At 39.5% G+C, this 15314-nt stretch overlaps 5 protein-coding genes across 6 annotated transcripts; 3 read left to right on the forward strand and 2 right to left on the reverse strand.

Annotated features, from left to right (window-relative positions):
• Nucleotides 1-1108: 1108 nt before the first annotated feature.
• On the forward strand, nucleotides 1109-4997 carry LOC103139340 (embryonic polyadenylate-binding protein 2-B-like). 2 transcript variants are annotated; one of them, XM_007553903.2, is made up of 7 exons: nucleotides 1109-1217; nucleotides 1318-1414; nucleotides 2442-2568; nucleotides 3069-3136; nucleotides 3223-3329; nucleotides 3439-3526; nucleotides 4379-4997. In XM_007553903.2, the coding sequence occupies exons 2-7, from the start codon at nucleotides 1343-1345 to the stop codon at nucleotides 4706-4708; spliced, it is 792 nt and encodes a 263-aa protein (XP_007553965.1). In that variant the 5' UTR covers nucleotides 1109-1217; nucleotides 1318-1342; the 3' UTR covers nucleotides 4709-4997. The 2 variants fall into 2 exon arrangements, with proteins under 2 accessions (XP_007553965.1, XP_007553964.1); XM_007553902.2 differs by having other exon boundaries at nucleotides 1161-1414.
• A 28-nt stretch (nucleotides 4998-5025) lies between these two features.
• Nucleotides 5026-6430, reverse strand: LOC103139343 (trafficking protein particle complex subunit 2-like protein). The gene is made up of 5 exons (XM_016672421.1): nucleotides 6322-6430; nucleotides 5887-6059; nucleotides 5681-5768; nucleotides 5284-5363; nucleotides 5026-5196 (listed from the first exon to the last, which is right to left on the reverse strand). Exons 1-5 carry the CDS (start codon nucleotides 6352-6354, stop codon nucleotides 5151-5153), a joined length of 420 nt encoding a protein of 139 aa, XP_016527907.1. The 5' UTR covers nucleotides 6355-6430; the 3' UTR covers nucleotides 5026-5150.
• Nucleotides 6431-6669: 239 nt separating this feature from the next.
• Nucleotides 6670-11811, forward strand: LOC103139342 (N-acetylgalactosamine-6-sulfatase-like). The gene is made up of 7 exons (XM_007553904.2): nucleotides 6670-6945; nucleotides 7091-7214; nucleotides 8115-8189; nucleotides 8503-8605; nucleotides 9603-9746; nucleotides 10487-10553; nucleotides 11655-11811. The coding sequence occupies exons 1-7, from the start codon at nucleotides 6829-6831 to the stop codon at nucleotides 11784-11786; spliced, it is 762 nt and encodes a 253-aa protein (XP_007553966.1). The 5' UTR covers nucleotides 6670-6828; the 3' UTR covers nucleotides 11787-11811.
• Nucleotides 11802-13770, forward strand: LOC103139402 (embryonic polyadenylate-binding protein 2-B). Its single transcript, XM_016672385.1, has 4 exons — nucleotides 11802-11834; nucleotides 11966-12096; nucleotides 12206-12293; nucleotides 13149-13770. Exons 1-4 carry the CDS (start codon nucleotides 11802-11804, stop codon nucleotides 13476-13478), a joined length of 582 nt encoding a protein of 193 aa, XP_016527871.1. The 3' UTR covers nucleotides 13479-13770.
• Nucleotides 13771-13795: 25 nt separating this feature from the next.
• On the reverse strand, nucleotides 13796-15201 carry LOC103139345 (trafficking protein particle complex subunit 2-like protein). Its single transcript, XM_016672419.1, has 5 exons — nucleotides 15093-15201; nucleotides 14658-14830; nucleotides 14452-14539; nucleotides 14055-14134; nucleotides 13796-13967 (listed from the first exon to the last, which is right to left on the reverse strand). The coding sequence occupies exons 1-5, from the start codon at nucleotides 15123-15125 to the stop codon at nucleotides 13922-13924; spliced, it is 420 nt and encodes a 139-aa protein (XP_016527905.1). The 5' UTR covers nucleotides 15126-15201; the 3' UTR covers nucleotides 13796-13921.
• Between the last annotated feature and the right edge of the window lie 113 nt (nucleotides 15202-15314).

Consider the following 15314-nt stretch of genomic DNA (forward strand, 5'->3'; position numbering starts at 1 on the left):
AGTGGTTAATTCATCTGAGTCAATAGAATAACGTGGATCACATGGGGTTAAATCCTGTATTAGTCCTTTTCCCAGTGTGAACCAATGCAATTAAACTAATGAAAACATTTTAATGCAAAACAAACAGATTATGAATGCATTTATAACCTCAGCCTTCAATAACTGCACTATTTTATAATAATGCTTCCTTTTTGTAAATGTGTATGTTTAAAATAAATGTAATAAATGTACAGGTTTTCCCAAATGGGACCATGCACCTCATTCAGAGTTGGAACTGGAGGCCCAGTGGAGTGGAGGCCCAGAGGTGGGACAGCAATGTACATTGCTATATTGTATATGGACACAATTTATGTGTCCAAACACAAATGCAAGGGCCATGTTCACTATTAGAAGATGTACTGTACCATGTGTGACACTGGATTAACATGCTAATAAATAGTTTATGGATAAATTAGTTTTATTGGAATGTGAATCCAGCTGATGCTGAAAGAAATGACAGCTTTCTCAAAAGATTCTTTGTACCTGCAGCATTCATATTTTAATTCACAGAGAGACATAAAGTATGAAATATGTGCATTTGCATTTGGCAGTGTTTTTTTCTTTTGATAGATTTGCAGCATATTTTATTTTTCCTGTTTATGTTAAGTTGTTGCTTGTTTGGAATGGCATCAAGTTAAAGTGTTTGTACCGGTGGAAACAGGTTTCCCCGTTCAAATAACTTCCAGAAGTAAAACAAACATTTTGTGAAGAAAAAAAAAATTATATATATATATATATATATATATATATATAGATAGATAGATAGATAGATATATAGATATACAATGTATGCATAAACATTAACTTATTTATCTTTGACACAGCAATTGATAAACAAAAGCCACATTAAAAATGTGTCATCGCCTAATGTCCATATCTTGAATATAGAAGGTGGGTCAATGGCTCAATTTACCGACACTCTTTGCTATATTACATTCTTATGTGAGATAGGTGTTCTATGGAGGTGATACTATGACATAGTTTTCAGCCTTACCCCTCTGTAGTGAAGAAAATACTGTCTTCTCCTCCGCGCCAGGCCCCAGCCTCAGTCGGTATGGATACGGCCCTGGGAGCAAGCTTCCCTCCCTTCCTCCCTCTCTCATTCTCCTCCTCCTGCATCCCTGTCACGTGGCCTCCACTGTGTCCCTCCAGCGCGTCATGACGAGCCTCAAACACAGGTGATGCTTATTAGCCTCCCAACCAAATTTCCTTCCGGTGAAAGAGATTTTCCTTTTTCTGTAGGTTAGCGTTTCGGTAAGCTGAAGCTGGTTTTTGCAGGTACTAATATGTCTGAGCAGTGAGCATGGCGGAAAATCATCTGGAGTACCGCTACCTTGAGGGCGAGCCTATGGGTGAGCATTTCAACGAGGACCCGGTGAGTTATCTTGTCTTTACGTGGAGAGCATAAAGGGGGCCGTCACGCCATGATTACCACACTCCGACACAAGCGCGCACGCATTGCGGGCATTGTCGTTGTTATCAAAAGCTGAGGCGAGAGCTACATGCTAGCCTCATGCTGCTGGGTACTAGGCTAACAGAGGCCAAACAAGTGCATTAGCTCCCCGTAACATAAGCTATCTGCTGCTCGTTGCAATATTCGTTCATTCATTCGTTCATTCATCACTACGGTTCATCTTACTTTCGCCCAAATAGCTGAAAAGATGTCCATATAAATGGTATCCATTGTGCGTGTTTATTAAAGCGAGGCTCCAAGGAATGAAAAGGGGGGGAAGAAATAAAGGACGCACATAGACCTTCTATTCAGTAATGTTTCAGTAAACTGCACAGCTATCTTGCAATTTAATAGATGTGGATTGAGGTGAATAATACAGTTACTATGTAGGTGCAAACCTTGCAGCTCGTCTTAAAATTATGTGTAAAGATTCTTAAAGCTTATGGGGTTTCTATAGGGCATTCGCTGACCCATATTATTAAATTATTAATCATGCTATCAAAATCTCAGAGACTGTTCAAGTTATGTTTGGAAACATCTATACATATTTTTATGAATGAGTCATTTGTTGGGAAAGCACTTTTATAAAAAAGAGATGATCTCAAGGAAAATAAAATTTTGGGTCACAGATGAACAAAGAAATCATAAAAGAAAACAGTGATGAGAACATGCATAAAATAGGATGAAGTGTAAACCTAAGCAAATGGCTTAAACAGACGAGTTTTTAAAATTGTATCTAATTTGTGATGGTTTTTCCCTGGTTCAGGCCACAACCTGATAGGCTTGAATACTCTATTAGGGAAGGACTGACAACTTTTGATTTTAAGAACGAGGAAATGTCAAATTTCTAAATGTACTGGCTTCAGACTTTTATGCACTCATTCGACTTAATTGTATATTGTCAGCTTACACCGTTGTAAGTTGAAATGCTTGCTCTTCCTCATTTCAGGAGCTCCTGGCCATCAAGGCCAGGGTTCAGGAGCTGGAAATGGAAGAAGAGACTGAAAAACTGAAGGAGGAAGAGGAGAGATGTGATGCAGAGGAGATGCAGCTCCTGACCAGCAGTCCCCGGCCTGGTAAGAAAGACGACTTTTGCATCTGATCTGTAAGGCGGTTTATCGTGCCATTATTGGTGTGCAACTAAATGCATATTATGCTCTTGGCGGGGGCTCTATAAAGTAACGTTTTCCTTTTAGACCAGGTGTGTAGCATTGCAGCCTTTGGGTGGCTGAAGTAACATTTTTTATTTTATTTTTTTTCCCCCATCTGGCTAACACCTGCGACACCTCACTGTGGTCACAACGGTGTTCACATGTGCCTCATCACTGCCCAATGAGACGAAGCAGTGAGCTCCAGAGAACCAGAAGTGTCCGTCTTGTTGCCTGTGGCTATTTTCTGTCTCTGTGCATCTCCTCATGTCTCCCTTTGTTTTGCTTTTCCAATAGAACTGAGATGCTATCAGATAAGACATTTTTGTCTGCTGTTTTGGCAACATTTCAAAGTGGCTACTTGCTAAAACTGAGAGGTGATTAAGACATGTTGCATGTCTTTTTTTGTTGTTGTTGTTTTTACTCAGGTCCGTTCTACAGTATGACTCCTGAAGAGAGGATAGATGCAGACAACCGATCAATCTATGTTGGAAATGTAAGGATTGTTTGCCATTTTGAACATGTATGACTTTTTTATTTTTATTTTTATTATTCTAGTTTGACCCATTGATCAAATTTCAGGTAGATTATGGAGCTACTGCAGATGAGCTGGAGATCCATTTCAATGGCTGTGGTCCTGTAAACAGAGTTACCATCCTGTGTGACAGGTTCTCGGGCCATCCCAAAGGGTGAAAGGGCTTAGTTTTTATATCCACCATTCTTTACCCTTTATTATTGTATTAATGGAAACATTCAGGCCATGTGCAACAGTCTGCTTTTCCTTCTCGTCTTTTACAGCTTTGCTTACATCGAGTTCTCTGATCGAGATTCTGTGCAGAGTGCCATTGGTTTGCATGAGACTGTGTTCAGAGGACGGGTTCTTAAGGTGAATCTATAAACTCTGACGTCTGCTTTTAGAAAGATGCTCACCGGCTTTCCATCCGTTTCCCTCAGACTTCGGAGGGATTGTTGCTGGCTTGTACAAACCTAATGATAGCTTTGAGCCGTCTCACAACTCCAGTGATGGAAGGTCAAATTTTTGTTTATCCTTGTCTGAATGCTTCAGAATATCAGTGTTTTCTCCTGGTAATATGTTTGATTTGATGGTCATTTTCACAAAGATTTAAGGGAAAGTTTTGAGTGTGCTTAGAAAGGATTCGGCTGCTGAACCATAGATGAAGGTAATCTTGAAATCTACTATAACCTTGACATCAAGTTCCTCTGGATTTCACTGCGACCCAATTAAATGTTTTTGTCTGGCCTGCAAATATTTTTAAATACTGCTAGATTGGGTTAAACTGTTAATTTTGGCCTTCCTTTACACTTCTGTTTTTTTAAAGCAGTGTTTATCCTGAGAATGAATTTGCAGTTTGCCTGAACCCAAGCATTGTTTACCATTTTCCTCTACATCTTGGGTTAGTTAGCTTAAAGTAAAAGCCTACATCACCATCTGAAATGCAGCATTAGGCGGTGCTCCTGGCATTTGAAATCGGAACTTATTGTTTTTGTTACCTTGCGGGGTAAATGTACTCCGAACAATTGAAATCTTGGAATGTTTCCAAAATACTTGAATCCAGTGAACAAATTAAGACTTTTCTCTTTCTAGCTACATAAGCATTACATTTACAGTGCATTTCATTGGGCAGTGTGAAAAGCTATATTCAGTTAATGAATAATGCTGTGCAACATATTTTGAGGATGAACTGAACTTTTAACAGATTTATCACTTGACTCTCAGGTATTGCCTAAGAGAACCAACATGCCCGGTATCAGCACCACGGACAGGGGTGGACACAGAGGAGGTCACACCAGAGGCAGAGGCCGTGGCTACCGTCCCCCCAGGTACCAGAACAGTTCCCGAGGTAGATTCCGGTACCAGTCTTCAAGACCGCAGCACCAGTCCCCCCACCCTTACTATGGAGGACCATCAGCGGGAAAGAGACAGTGGGGTCACATGGACTACCATGAACAAACTACGAAACGTTACCCCTGCCTCCTTCTCATCACACCACCATCTGAGGATCTCGGGGCAGCGTCGAGTGGACAGCACTACCCTCAGCAGCGTTAGCACTAGCAGATGTTGGCTGGCTGGAAGGGATTTTTAAACTCTAAATGCTTTCCAGCATAATTTAAGTATTGTGATGCCTAGGATTGACCAGTGTGACTCCTAGGCAAGATCTGACAAAAGCTGACTGGGGTTGATGCGATATAGGTTTGTTGCTGTGAATGCATGTGACGGTCCTCAAGTTGCATCTGTTTTTAAAAAAACTGTGGTTTTGTTTTGTAATGTATAACCCCTCTGTGTGTAACTGACAAGCTCTTTGCTACATGAATAAATAAAAAATAATTGAACACTCAAAGTGTAGTAAAAGACACACACTGGTATCCAACAGCATTTGAGTTTATTACCGATTCTTTTTTTTTTTCCAAGAATAAAGGCAACATGTAAACAGAAGAGAGGGTCATATGTACAGTGGATGCTCAACAGAGAAGGTGAACTGGAAAGGAAGTCAGCCTGTCTGTACCATCATTCCAGAAACGATGCCATTGAAGGCCCTGGATAATGAGGTAAATGTTAAAATGCATTTCAAAGCCTCCCCCCCTCCTGTGAAATATGTTTGTAAATGTATAACACTAACTTACTTTGACTGAATGGGGTCCCCAGGATTGTAGAATGGGTTGCACATTACATCAGTAAATGAGTTGTGCAGTTTTCTAAACATCTGGAAGAAATGTAATCACAGGAAAAAGATTAGACAAATGCAAACTGCATATCAGTTACCTATTTGACATATATATATATAAAAAAAGAAACCAAACCCTTTAATATGATTAATGCACTGGGAAAGATGACTGGTATAAGTTGCATACAGGTCTGAAATGCCATTCAACTAAGATGCTCAATAGAGTGACCTGATAGACATGGGCTAAAGGTGATGTGTAGGACTTTAGTGGAAATGAGGATCCAGAAGACCAGTTCTGTTAACACAATCGCTTCCTAGCTAAAAGTCAAAACTACTTAAAAACTAAATTTACTTACACTTCGTATTTCATTGTCCCGCAATGATGTATTGGAAGAGTCCACAACAATCACAAATTTCACCTTTGAGTTGGTCACATACCCATATCTGTTTCTTCCGGTTAAGGATACACATTTGTCGTTTTCTACACAAAACCTAACCGATCATCTACGTTTTATTTGGCATAGTGCTTTACTAGTATCTGAGGTCTAAAAATGGAGGATACACTTTATAGTCTTCAGTTGGATAGAGCAGTCCCAGGTAGAGCTCCCTCTGGTCTGCTAAGGATTTGCCCACAGCTGAGACCTTCTCTTCCACCACATCCAGAGAGGTGTGAACTGTGTAGTGGAACTTCAGCTCATTTTGAGAGGGTACACTGCGTATATACAGCGGGTAGTTCTGGGGGGAAAACATCAAAAGACAAATATGAAACTGCTAAAAGCAGTATTTAGAAAGAAATCGCTCAAGTATCAAATAATAGGAGTGGGAAGTAGTAACAGGATGCCATTATCGATGCTAGCACTAGCTTTGTTGGATTGCTTAATTTTGGTGAAAGACAAAGCTGACAATCATATACAGGCGATTAATGACGCTATGAAAACCCTGTAAAATGTAAAAAAAAAAAGTCCTACAGGCAAAGAAATTAAACAAGAATTGGTACCTCTTTAGCGATCACTGCTATGCACACCGCCATGTTTTTGTTCCTCCCCTGAGCTGACAGCTAATGTCACGTGACGAGTTGCATTCAAATGCTGAGGGGAAAAACGAGCTTCTAATGAAAACACATTTTAAAATATGTTTCATGTTCAAAGAGTGTTGAAGCCACGCTAGCTATAGGGTTTAATTTGATTATAAATTGATATTTGACAGTTTTTTAAAATGTTGATAAATTGTCAGTATTTTTATTTAAATAATTTAAAACAGCATTACATTAATTTGTGTCTGTTAACAAATGCAGCACAAAACAACTTTATTTAGTTGTATATTAGCCAATCAATACAACTAAATAAAGTAGCTTAAAACTTAACCGCATTAAAATCCTAAGTTAACAATTAAGGACCTAAACTTTCGTTTCTTTCCTCGGGTACGTACTGCTCTGGCAGATGAACGCTAACGCAACAATCCTCTTCCGTGATGATCCTGGTGCTCATATGACTACAGCACAGCAATGCGCGTAGTGTGTGCACCAACTTTAATTCTCATTAGCGTAACAATATGTTGTTCCTTGACAGAAAAGCTGTCAAATGGTTCATCTCCAAACATTATCATCATGCTCATGGATGACGTAAGTTATTTATCTGTGACTGATTATACAAACCAGCTACGAACGCATCTTTCGACTTATCTTTATGCACTCTGTGTTGACTTCTTGTTTTTTCTCCTGTAAACATTTAGCTGACTTCCTCTGCTCTTTTTTTTTTTTTTAATAGATGGGCTGGGGGGATTTAGGGGTGCTTGGTCAGCCCTCCAAAGAGACCCCTAATCTTGATGCCATGGCAGCTCAGGGGATACTTTTAACAAACTTCTACACCGCAAACCCACTTTGTTCCCCATGTGAGTCGGCAGAAACAATGGTGATACAGTGTCTGAGTCATTTGTGCTTGTTTTTCCAGATTAACCGAATAGATATCTCTGTTTACTAATGTAGCTATGTCTGTCTCAGTGGTTAAAGAACCGCTTGCTATGATTGCATGTGAAATCATGAAAGTGAAAAATGTTTCTTTTTCAAGTGTAATGTCAGGTGAACAGAAATAGTACCATTGTGTTGCACATTTTTTTTTATTGCTTTGAAGTTAAATGCTTCTCATTCTTCATTTATAGAGCAACACATCATGGAGTTATCATGTGACAGACCTGAAAACCTGCCAAACCAGCTCAGTGTTTTTATTTGTTTTAATATGTGAGGAAGATTGTTTGCTTGTCTTTGTGAAATCCTCTTTCTGAAATAACACCTATAGTTCATTAGCAATGAACTATAGATGTGGTTCATTGCTAATGAACAGAAGGAATGGTCTGATGAAGACATAATTTAGTACATGCAGATTAACCACAGGCATGTAAATGGTTTGATTTTGCGAGAAGCTGCTGTTAAAGGGCGATGTCATTACCGACACCTGAATGAGTTGGACAGTGGAGGATGTATGAAGCTACGTGGACTAGGATACTAATTCATATTATGTGGGTCATACAGGTGACCCAGTGACCTTAGGCTTGGGGACGACAGGAATCAATACTCAGAATTTGAACAATGCCAGTGTTAACCTGAGCAGCACCTTTCATTCAGATCTTAGCTCAAGTCTTTTAATCTATTTTTGATCTTGAATGTTAAGAATCTTCATTGCAATGTTCACATTGGAGCAGGAACTAGTGAGAATCCCATTTACAGATTTATTTGTTGACAATAAGAACATTCAAATTAAGGGCTACAAATGTTAATATTAATTTTGTCTACAGCGCGAGCTGCGCTCCTCACTGGGAGGCTGCCGGTGAGGAATGGATTCTACACCACTAATGCTCATGCCAGGAATGGTAAGCTTTCACAATATTTCTTGCTGCAAACAAGTTCCTCTTTCGCTATATTGTGTAAGTACCAGCTGTGTGTTTACCTGGTGACCAATTTCTTCTGTCTTTCCCTTTTCTCTCACACTTAAACCTTTCAAAACATCAAACGACATGTAATGTCAGACAAAGACAATCTGAGTTACGTCTCAAACATTTAAGTGTGACAAAATAGCAGAAATGAAACAAATGTGAAGTGTAGACACTTTTCAAACCACTGTGTTTTAGTCACATGTGTTTGCGTGTGATTAAAAGCTTTTATGTATTTTTTCTATTTCTGTAGCTTACACGCCACAGGAGATTGTGGGAGGAATCTCCAAGGATGAGATTTTGTTGCCTGAAATGCTAAAGAAAAACGGTTATATCAGCAAGATTGTTGGCAAGTGGTGAGTTTTGAAGTATTTCCTACATTTTCTACTTTCTTTAAACATTGTAATAACCGTATTATTTGCAATGGATGCGTTGGTCCTCCCTCACTTGTTGTTTTTACTTTTCTTTCTTTCTTTCTTTTTTTTTGCAACATATTGACTGAGTTTTGTCTGAAAATGAACCAAGCTAAATTCTAAACTCTTTTGGTTCTTCAACTGTAATCATTTCACTTTTGGATGAAACAAAAGAGAGAATGCACATTAAAATCCTGATTTTGGCTGAGACTGATCAACTATGACAAAATGCAGAAAAAAATATAACAAACATGTAGACATGGTCACCAACCCATCCAAAGATGATTGCCTAATCTTTGATTATGCAACTAATTATCTTGAAGTTATGCAAATTGCAGAAGCCTTACATGTTCTGTTTTGAATAAAAAGCTGAAAACACAAACAACGTCTTGAGACATTGTACATGATTAGGCCTGTAATGATAACGCATATTACTGGTCGATATAAATTGTTCCAGCAGTTATTGCGACAAACGATAATATTGTTGTTTTCAGACCATTTTTAAGTAATATAATGGTAATGGCAACATAGTAATGCAATAACACATTCTTAAACATCAGTAAACTTTAAATTCTAATGGATATTTAACACTGGAATTGGAAGACATTTTAAATATCCAAAATAAATAAATAAAACAACAAATCAAGTGAATTTTGAAGTCTTCATAAACAAAATTGTCCTTCAAAAAAAAGGGGCTAACTGGAGACTTTTATCATGCAGTTTTTAGAAAGAGAGGGAAAAAAGAGATAAAAGAAAAATCATGCCAATGGATATTATTGAGTTTGCTTTAATTTATCATGCGATTAATTGACGAAAATGACTAATGCCTAATTATTAGGCATTAGTCATTTTCGTAATGACTAATGCCTAATTATTAGGCATTAGTCATTTTTGTCTTACAGTATCTGACTGTCTCTTCTGTCCTTCTGTGTTCATGCAGGCATCTGGGCCACAGGCCGCAGTACCTACCTCTGGAGCATGGTTTTGACGAATGGTTCGGTTCCCCAAACTGCCACTTCGGCCCTTACAACAGCAGCGTCCGACCCAACATCCCCGTCTACAACAACTCTGAGATGATTGGAAGGTAGCGTCGCACACACAGGCACAGACGCGGAGACTAAAATTCAATAAAAGCGTGTTTTCCCCACCTGACTCAGTTGTATATTTTGTTTGTCTGCTCCTCTGGATGAGCTCAGTGACTCCCTCCTCCCCGTCTACACTTCCTCCTCTGTACCAGCTGGGCCTGTGTATTCCATTTTCCGCCCATTTGTTTTCCCCAAAACAGCCATATGTGTATTCAGGGTCATTGGAGCCGGCAGCCGGGCGTGTTTTTCGCTTAGCCGTGGGTTTAATCAGCGCTGCATACCTGGGCCCTGGACAGAAATGTGCACACGCTCACACACGTGTGCGTTCGCAGAGACACACACGCCCTCGAGAGACGGCAGGTTGCGCCGCCTCTGCGCGAGGACACCTGGAGGAAGTGAAGCATAAGAGAGAGATTTCTGTCACTGCCTCCACGCTTCAGTAGCGCCTCATAACAGTTCCCGCTGCTCTGCTTTGCTGAGACTTCGCACATATGTCTTCTCCCCCCACCCCAAAAAAAAAAAAAAAAAAATCCTCTAAACATCATCAACAAGTCGAAAATTAACTTTCGTTGTCTTAATGATATTATCCGCACTAGTTTAAGTCATTTTAGAAGGAAATTAAAAGTCCCATCTGGTCCTCTGCTCAATTAAGAGAAAAGAAATCAGGTTGTAAAACTGAATAAGCAGAAGAGGTCAGGCTTTGTTTAGTTGGGATGACGGCTGTCATTTGTTTTCACAGATACTTTGAGGACTTTAAGATCGATCTACGGACCGGAGAGTCGAACCTCACTCGGATGTATTTGATGGTGAGTGAGCGCTTTACTGACGTCTCGTTTCCAAAATTTCTGGCTCAGATCATCCGAGTCTTTTTTTTTTTGAGAAAGTAAAAATTGCAGGTTTTCTTCCGTTCAAAGAAAAGAAAGCAGCATGACGGACGACTGTTTCTGACCGAAACATGAAAGCACAGAAACAAATTGCCTGTAACAAATTAGAAAATGCAGTTTTATTGTTGTGCTGCTTTCTCCAGTGGAGGTGGATTATTGACTTTTTCACACTCTTGCAATGAATCTACATCAGTCTCTCTCTATTATGTTCCTATAACAGGATCAAAAGCAGCATGCTGAGGCACACTGCATGCTTGAGAGGTGTAATTCATCTCCACATTAGGAGCATGTCTGTGGAAGCGAGAGTGGTGTCAGATGCACAGTGTGTTTGGACATGAAAAGCACGTTCTGAAATTTGAACTCTTGTTTTTGAATTCTTCTGCAGCATACTGCAACAGAATCTGTTTGAATGCACGATAAATTTGATGCATGGTATTCTGCAATCTTTAAGTGTCTTAATAGACGTAGAATGTTTTTTTTTTAAAAAAAACATGTTTTCTGTTGTTTTCAATTATTATAACTCTTTTATAAGATGAGCTTCATGTTGCACAGTTTCGTCTTCTCATCTCCAAAAGATCTAAAATCGGTTTGTTTTGGTTATGTTTCACAAAAATCTCCAGCCTATGTTTATTAATAAAAATGTAAATGAAAGTTAGTTTTAAAAGTTAAACAGCTAACCAGTTTTATGTATAAAAATAAGTCCATATAAATATGATATGAACATAAATCTGTTGGGTCTGTGATTTACTCCAACTTGTACACCTACACAATCTTTTTTTTTATTGTTGATGTTATAAAACATCAACAATAGATTTACAAATAATGACTAATTTGGCTTATTTGAAACAAAAATAATCCAAACGTTGAACTTCCCCCTTGAGAAACATTTCACTGCGTGACTGCCTCAAAGTACTATTCACAACTATCCACTTTGTAAATCTGAAAAGGTGCATGCATCGACAACATCAACGCTAAGTATATGAATTGCACGTTTTACTAACAGTAAATCTCCCACCTCTGCAGGAGGGCCTGGACTTCATACGGCGTCAGACTGAAGCCAAGCAGCCCTTCTTCCTCTACTGGGCCGCTGATGCCACTCACTCCCCGGTCTACGCCTCCAAAAGCTTCCTGGGGAAGAGTCAGCGAGGCCGGTAGGCAGAGCTGCACAAGATGAAGAACCACAGTTACCTTTGTAATACTACTGTACAATATTACAAGTGTTATGCATTCTCATTCTGCATGCTAATTGTATATCTGTCTGAATAAGTGGTCTGTGACTGGGTTAGCGTGGTGCACATGACGGTAGATNTTTATTTTTATTTTTATTATTCTAGTTTGACCCATTGATCAAATTTCAGGTAGATTATGGAGCTACTGCAGATGAGCTGGAGATCCATTTCAATGGCTGTGGTCCTGTAAACAGAGTTACCATCCTGTGCGACAGGTTCTCAGGCCATCCCAAAGGGTGAAAGGGCTTAGTTTTTATATCCACCATTCTTTACCCTTTATTATTGTATTAATGGAAACATTCAGGCCATGTGTAACAGTCTGCTTTTCCTTCTCGTCTTTTACAGCTTTGCTTACATCGAGTTCTCTGATCGAGATTCTGTGCAGAGTGCCATTGGTTTGCATGAGACTGTGTTCAGAGGACGGGTTCTTAAGGTGAATCTATAAACTCTGACGTCTGCTTTTAGAAAGATGCTCACCGGCTTTCCATCCGTTTCCCTCAGACTTCGGAGGGATTGTTGCTGGCTTGTACAAACCTAATGATAGCTTTGAGCCGTCTCACAACTCCAGTGATGGAAGGTCAAATTTTTGTTTATCCTTGTCTGAATGCTTCAGAATATCAGTGTTTTCTCCTGGTAATATGTTTGATTTGATGGTCATTTTCACAAAGATTTAAGGGAAAGTTTTGAGTGCGCTTAGAAAGGATTCGGCTGCTGAACCATAGATGAAGGTAATCTTGAAATCTACTATAACCTTGACATCAAGTTCCTCCTCTGGATTTCAGTGCGGCCCAATAAAATGTTTTTGTCTGGCCTGCAAATATTTTTAAATACTGCTAGATTGGGTTAAACTGTTAATTTTGGCCTTCCTTTACACTTCTGTTTTTTTAAAGCAGTGTTTATCCTGAGAATGAATTTGCAGTTTGCCTGAACCCAAGCATTGTTTACCATTTTCCTCTACATCTTGGGTTAGTTAGCTTAAAGTAAAAGCCTACATCACCATCTGAAATGCAGCATTAGGCGGTGCTCCTGGAATTTGAAATCGGAACTTATTGTTTTTGTTACCTTGCGGGGTAAATGTACTCCGAACAATTGAAATCTTGGAATGTTTCCAAAATACTTGAATCCAGTGAACAAATTAAGACTTTTCTCTTTCTAGCTACATAAGCATTACATTTACAGTGCATTTCATTGGGCAGTGTGAAAAGCTATATTCAGTTAATGAATAATGCTGTGCAACATATTTTGAGGATGAACTGAACTTTTAACAGATTTATCACTTGACTCTCAGGTATTGCCTAAGAGAACCAACATGCCCGGTATCAGCACCACGGACAGGGGTGGACACAGAGGAGGTCACACCAGAGGCAGAGGCCGTGGCTACCGTCCCCCCAGGTACCAGAACAGTTCCCGAGGTAGATTCCGGTACCAGTCTTCAAGACCGCAGCACCAGTCCCCCCACCCTTACTATGGAGGACCATCAGCGGGAAAGAGACAGTGGGGTCACATGGACTACCATGAACAAACTACGAAACGTTACCCCTGCCTCCTTCTCATCACACCACCATCTGAGGATCTCGGGGCAGCGTCGAGTGGACAGCACTACCCTCAGCAGCGTTAGCACTAGCAGATGTTGGCTGGCTGGAAGGGATTTTTAAACTCTAAATGCTTTCCAGCATAATTTAAGTATTGTGATGCCTAGGATTGACCAGTGTGACTCCTAGGCAAGATCTGACAAAAGCTGACTGGGGTTGATGCGATATAGGTTTGTTGCTGTGAATGCATGTGACGGTCCTCAAGTTGCATCTGTTTTTAAAAAAACTGTGGTTTTGTTTTGTAATGTATAACCCCTCTGTGTGTAACTGACAAGCTCTTTGCTACATGAATAAATAAAAAATAATTGAACACTCAAAGTGTAGTAAAAGACACACACTGGTATCCAACAGCATTTGAGTTTATTACCGATTCTTTTTTTTTTTTCCAAGAATAAAGGCAACATGTAAACAGAAGAGAGGGTCATATGTACAGTGGATGCTCAACAGAGAAGGTGAACTGGAAAGGAAGTCAGCCTGTCTGTACCATCATTCCAGAAACGATGCCATTGAAGGCCCTGGATAATGAGGTAAATGTTAAAATGCATTTCAAAGCCTCCCCCCCTCCTGTGAAATATGTTTGTAAATGTATAACACTAACTTACTTTGACTGAATGGGGTCCCCAGGATTGTAGAATGGGTTGCACATTACATCAGTAAATGAGTTGTGCAGTTTTCTAAACATCTGGAAGAAATGTAATCACAGGAAAAAGATTAGACAAATGCAAACTGCATATCAGTTACCTATTTGACATATATATATATAAAAAAAGAAACCAAACCCTTTAATATGATTAATGCACTGGGAAAGATGACTGGTATAAGTTGCATACAGGTCTGAAATGCCATTCAACTAAGATGCTCAATAGAGTGACCTGATAGACATGGGCTAAAGGTGATGTGTAGGACTTTAGTGGAAATGAGGATCCAGAAGACCAGTTCTGTTAACACAATCGCTTCCTAGCTAAAAGTCAAAACTACTTAAAAACTAAATTTACTTACACTTCGTATTTCATTGTCCCGCAATGATGTATTGGAAGAGTCCACAACAATCACAAATTTCACCTTTGAGTTGGTCACATACCCATATCTGTTTCTTCCGGTTAAGGATACACATTTGTCGTTTTCTACACAAAACCTAACCGATCATCTACGTTTTATTTGGCATAGTGCTTTACTAGTATCTGAGGTCTAAAAATGGAGGATACACTTTATAGTCTTCAGTTGGATAGAGCAGTCCCAGGTAGAGCTCCCTCTGGTCTGCTAAGGATTTGCCCACAGCTGAGACCTTCTCTTCCACCACATCCAGAGAGGTGTGAACTGTGTAGTGGAACTTCAGCTCATTTTGAGAGGGTACACTGCGTATATACAGCGGGTAGTTCTGGGGGGAAAACATCAAAAGACAAATATGAAACTGCTAAAAGCAGTATTTAGAAAGAAATCGCTCAAGTATCAAATAATAGGAGTGGGAAGTAGTAACAGGATGCCATTATCGATGCTAGCACTAGCTTTGTTGGATTGCTTAATTTTGGTGAAAGACAAAGCTGACAATCATATACAGGCGATTAATGACGCTATGAAAACCCTGTAAAATGTAAAAAAAAAAAGTCCTACAGGCAAAGAAATTAAACAAGAATTGGTACCTCTTTAGCGATCACTGCTATGCACACCGCCATGTTTTTGTTCCTCCCCTGAGCTGACAGCTAATGTCACGTGACGAGTTGCATTCAAATGCTGAGGGGAAAAACGAGCTTCTAATGAAAACACATTTTAAAATATGTTTCATGTTCAAAGAGTGTTGAAGCCACGCTAGCTATAGGGTTTAATTTGATTATAAATTGATATTTGACAGTTTTTTAAAATGT

This window comes from Poecilia formosa, unplaced genomic scaffold (assembly GCF_000485575.1).
Source record: "Poecilia formosa unplaced genomic scaffold, Poecilia_formosa-5.1.2 Scaffold60, whole genome shotgun sequence".
NCBI classification, from domain to species: domain Eukaryota; kingdom Metazoa; phylum Chordata; class Actinopteri; order Cyprinodontiformes; family Poeciliidae; genus Poecilia; species Poecilia formosa.

Bases quoted from the DNA above. Each gene is read 5' to 3' on its own strand.
- LOC103139342 (XM_007553904.2), top strand. From the start codon at position 6,829: ATGCGCGTAGTGTGTGCACCAACTTTAATTCTCATTAGCGTAACAATA. The intron at 7,215-8,114 runs GTGAGTCGGCAG...TTTTGTCTACAG, and splicing joins AAACCCACTTTGTTCCCCAT to CGCGAGCTGCGCTCCTCACT. The intron at 10,554-11,654 runs GTGAGTGAGCGC...CCACCTCTGCAG, and splicing joins TCACTCGGATGTATTTGATG to GAGGGCCTGGACTTCATACG.
- LOC103139345 (XM_016672419.1), bottom strand. From the start codon at position 15,125: ATGGCGGTGTGCATAGCAGTGATCGCTAAAGAG. The intron at 14,135-14,451 runs GTAAGTAAATTT...CATTTCTTCCAG, and splicing joins GGGACAATGAAATACGAAGT to ATGTTTAGAAAACTGCACAA. The intron at 13,968-14,054 runs GTAAGTTAGTGT...CTCATTATCCAG, and splicing joins GGGGACCCCATTCAGTCAAA to GGCCTTCAATGGCATCGTTT.
- LOC103139343 (XM_016672421.1), bottom strand. From the start codon at position 6,354: ATGGCGGTGTGCATAGCAGTGATCGCTAAAGAG. The intron at 6,060-6,321 runs GTACCAATTCTT...TTTTCCCCCCAG, and splicing joins TAGCAGTGATCGCTAAAGAG to AACTACCCGCTGTATATACG. The intron at 5,197-5,283 runs GTAAGTTAGTGT...CTCATTATCCAG, and splicing joins GGGGACCCCATTCAGTCAAA to GGCCTTCAATGGCATCGTTT.
- LOC103139340 (XM_007553903.2), top strand. From the start codon at position 1,343: ATGGCGGAAAATCATCTGGAGTACCGCTACCTTGAGGGCGAGCCTATG. The intron at 3,330-3,438 runs GTGAAAGGGCTT...CGTCTTTTACAG, and splicing joins TTCTCGGGCCATCCCAAAGG to CTTTGCTTACATCGAGTTCT. The intron at 3,527-4,378 runs GTGAATCTATAA...CTTGACTCTCAG, and splicing joins TCAGAGGACGGGTTCTTAAG to GTATTGCCTAAGAGAACCAA.
- LOC103139402 (XM_016672385.1), top strand. From the start codon at position 11,802: ATGAAGAACCACAGTTACCTTTGTAATACTACT. The intron at 11,835-11,965 runs GTACAATATTAC...TTATTATTCTAG, and splicing joins GTTACCTTTGTAATACTACT to TTTGACCCATTGATCAAATT. The intron at 12,097-12,205 runs GTGAAAGGGCTT...CGTCTTTTACAG, and splicing joins TTCTCAGGCCATCCCAAAGG to CTTTGCTTACATCGAGTTCT.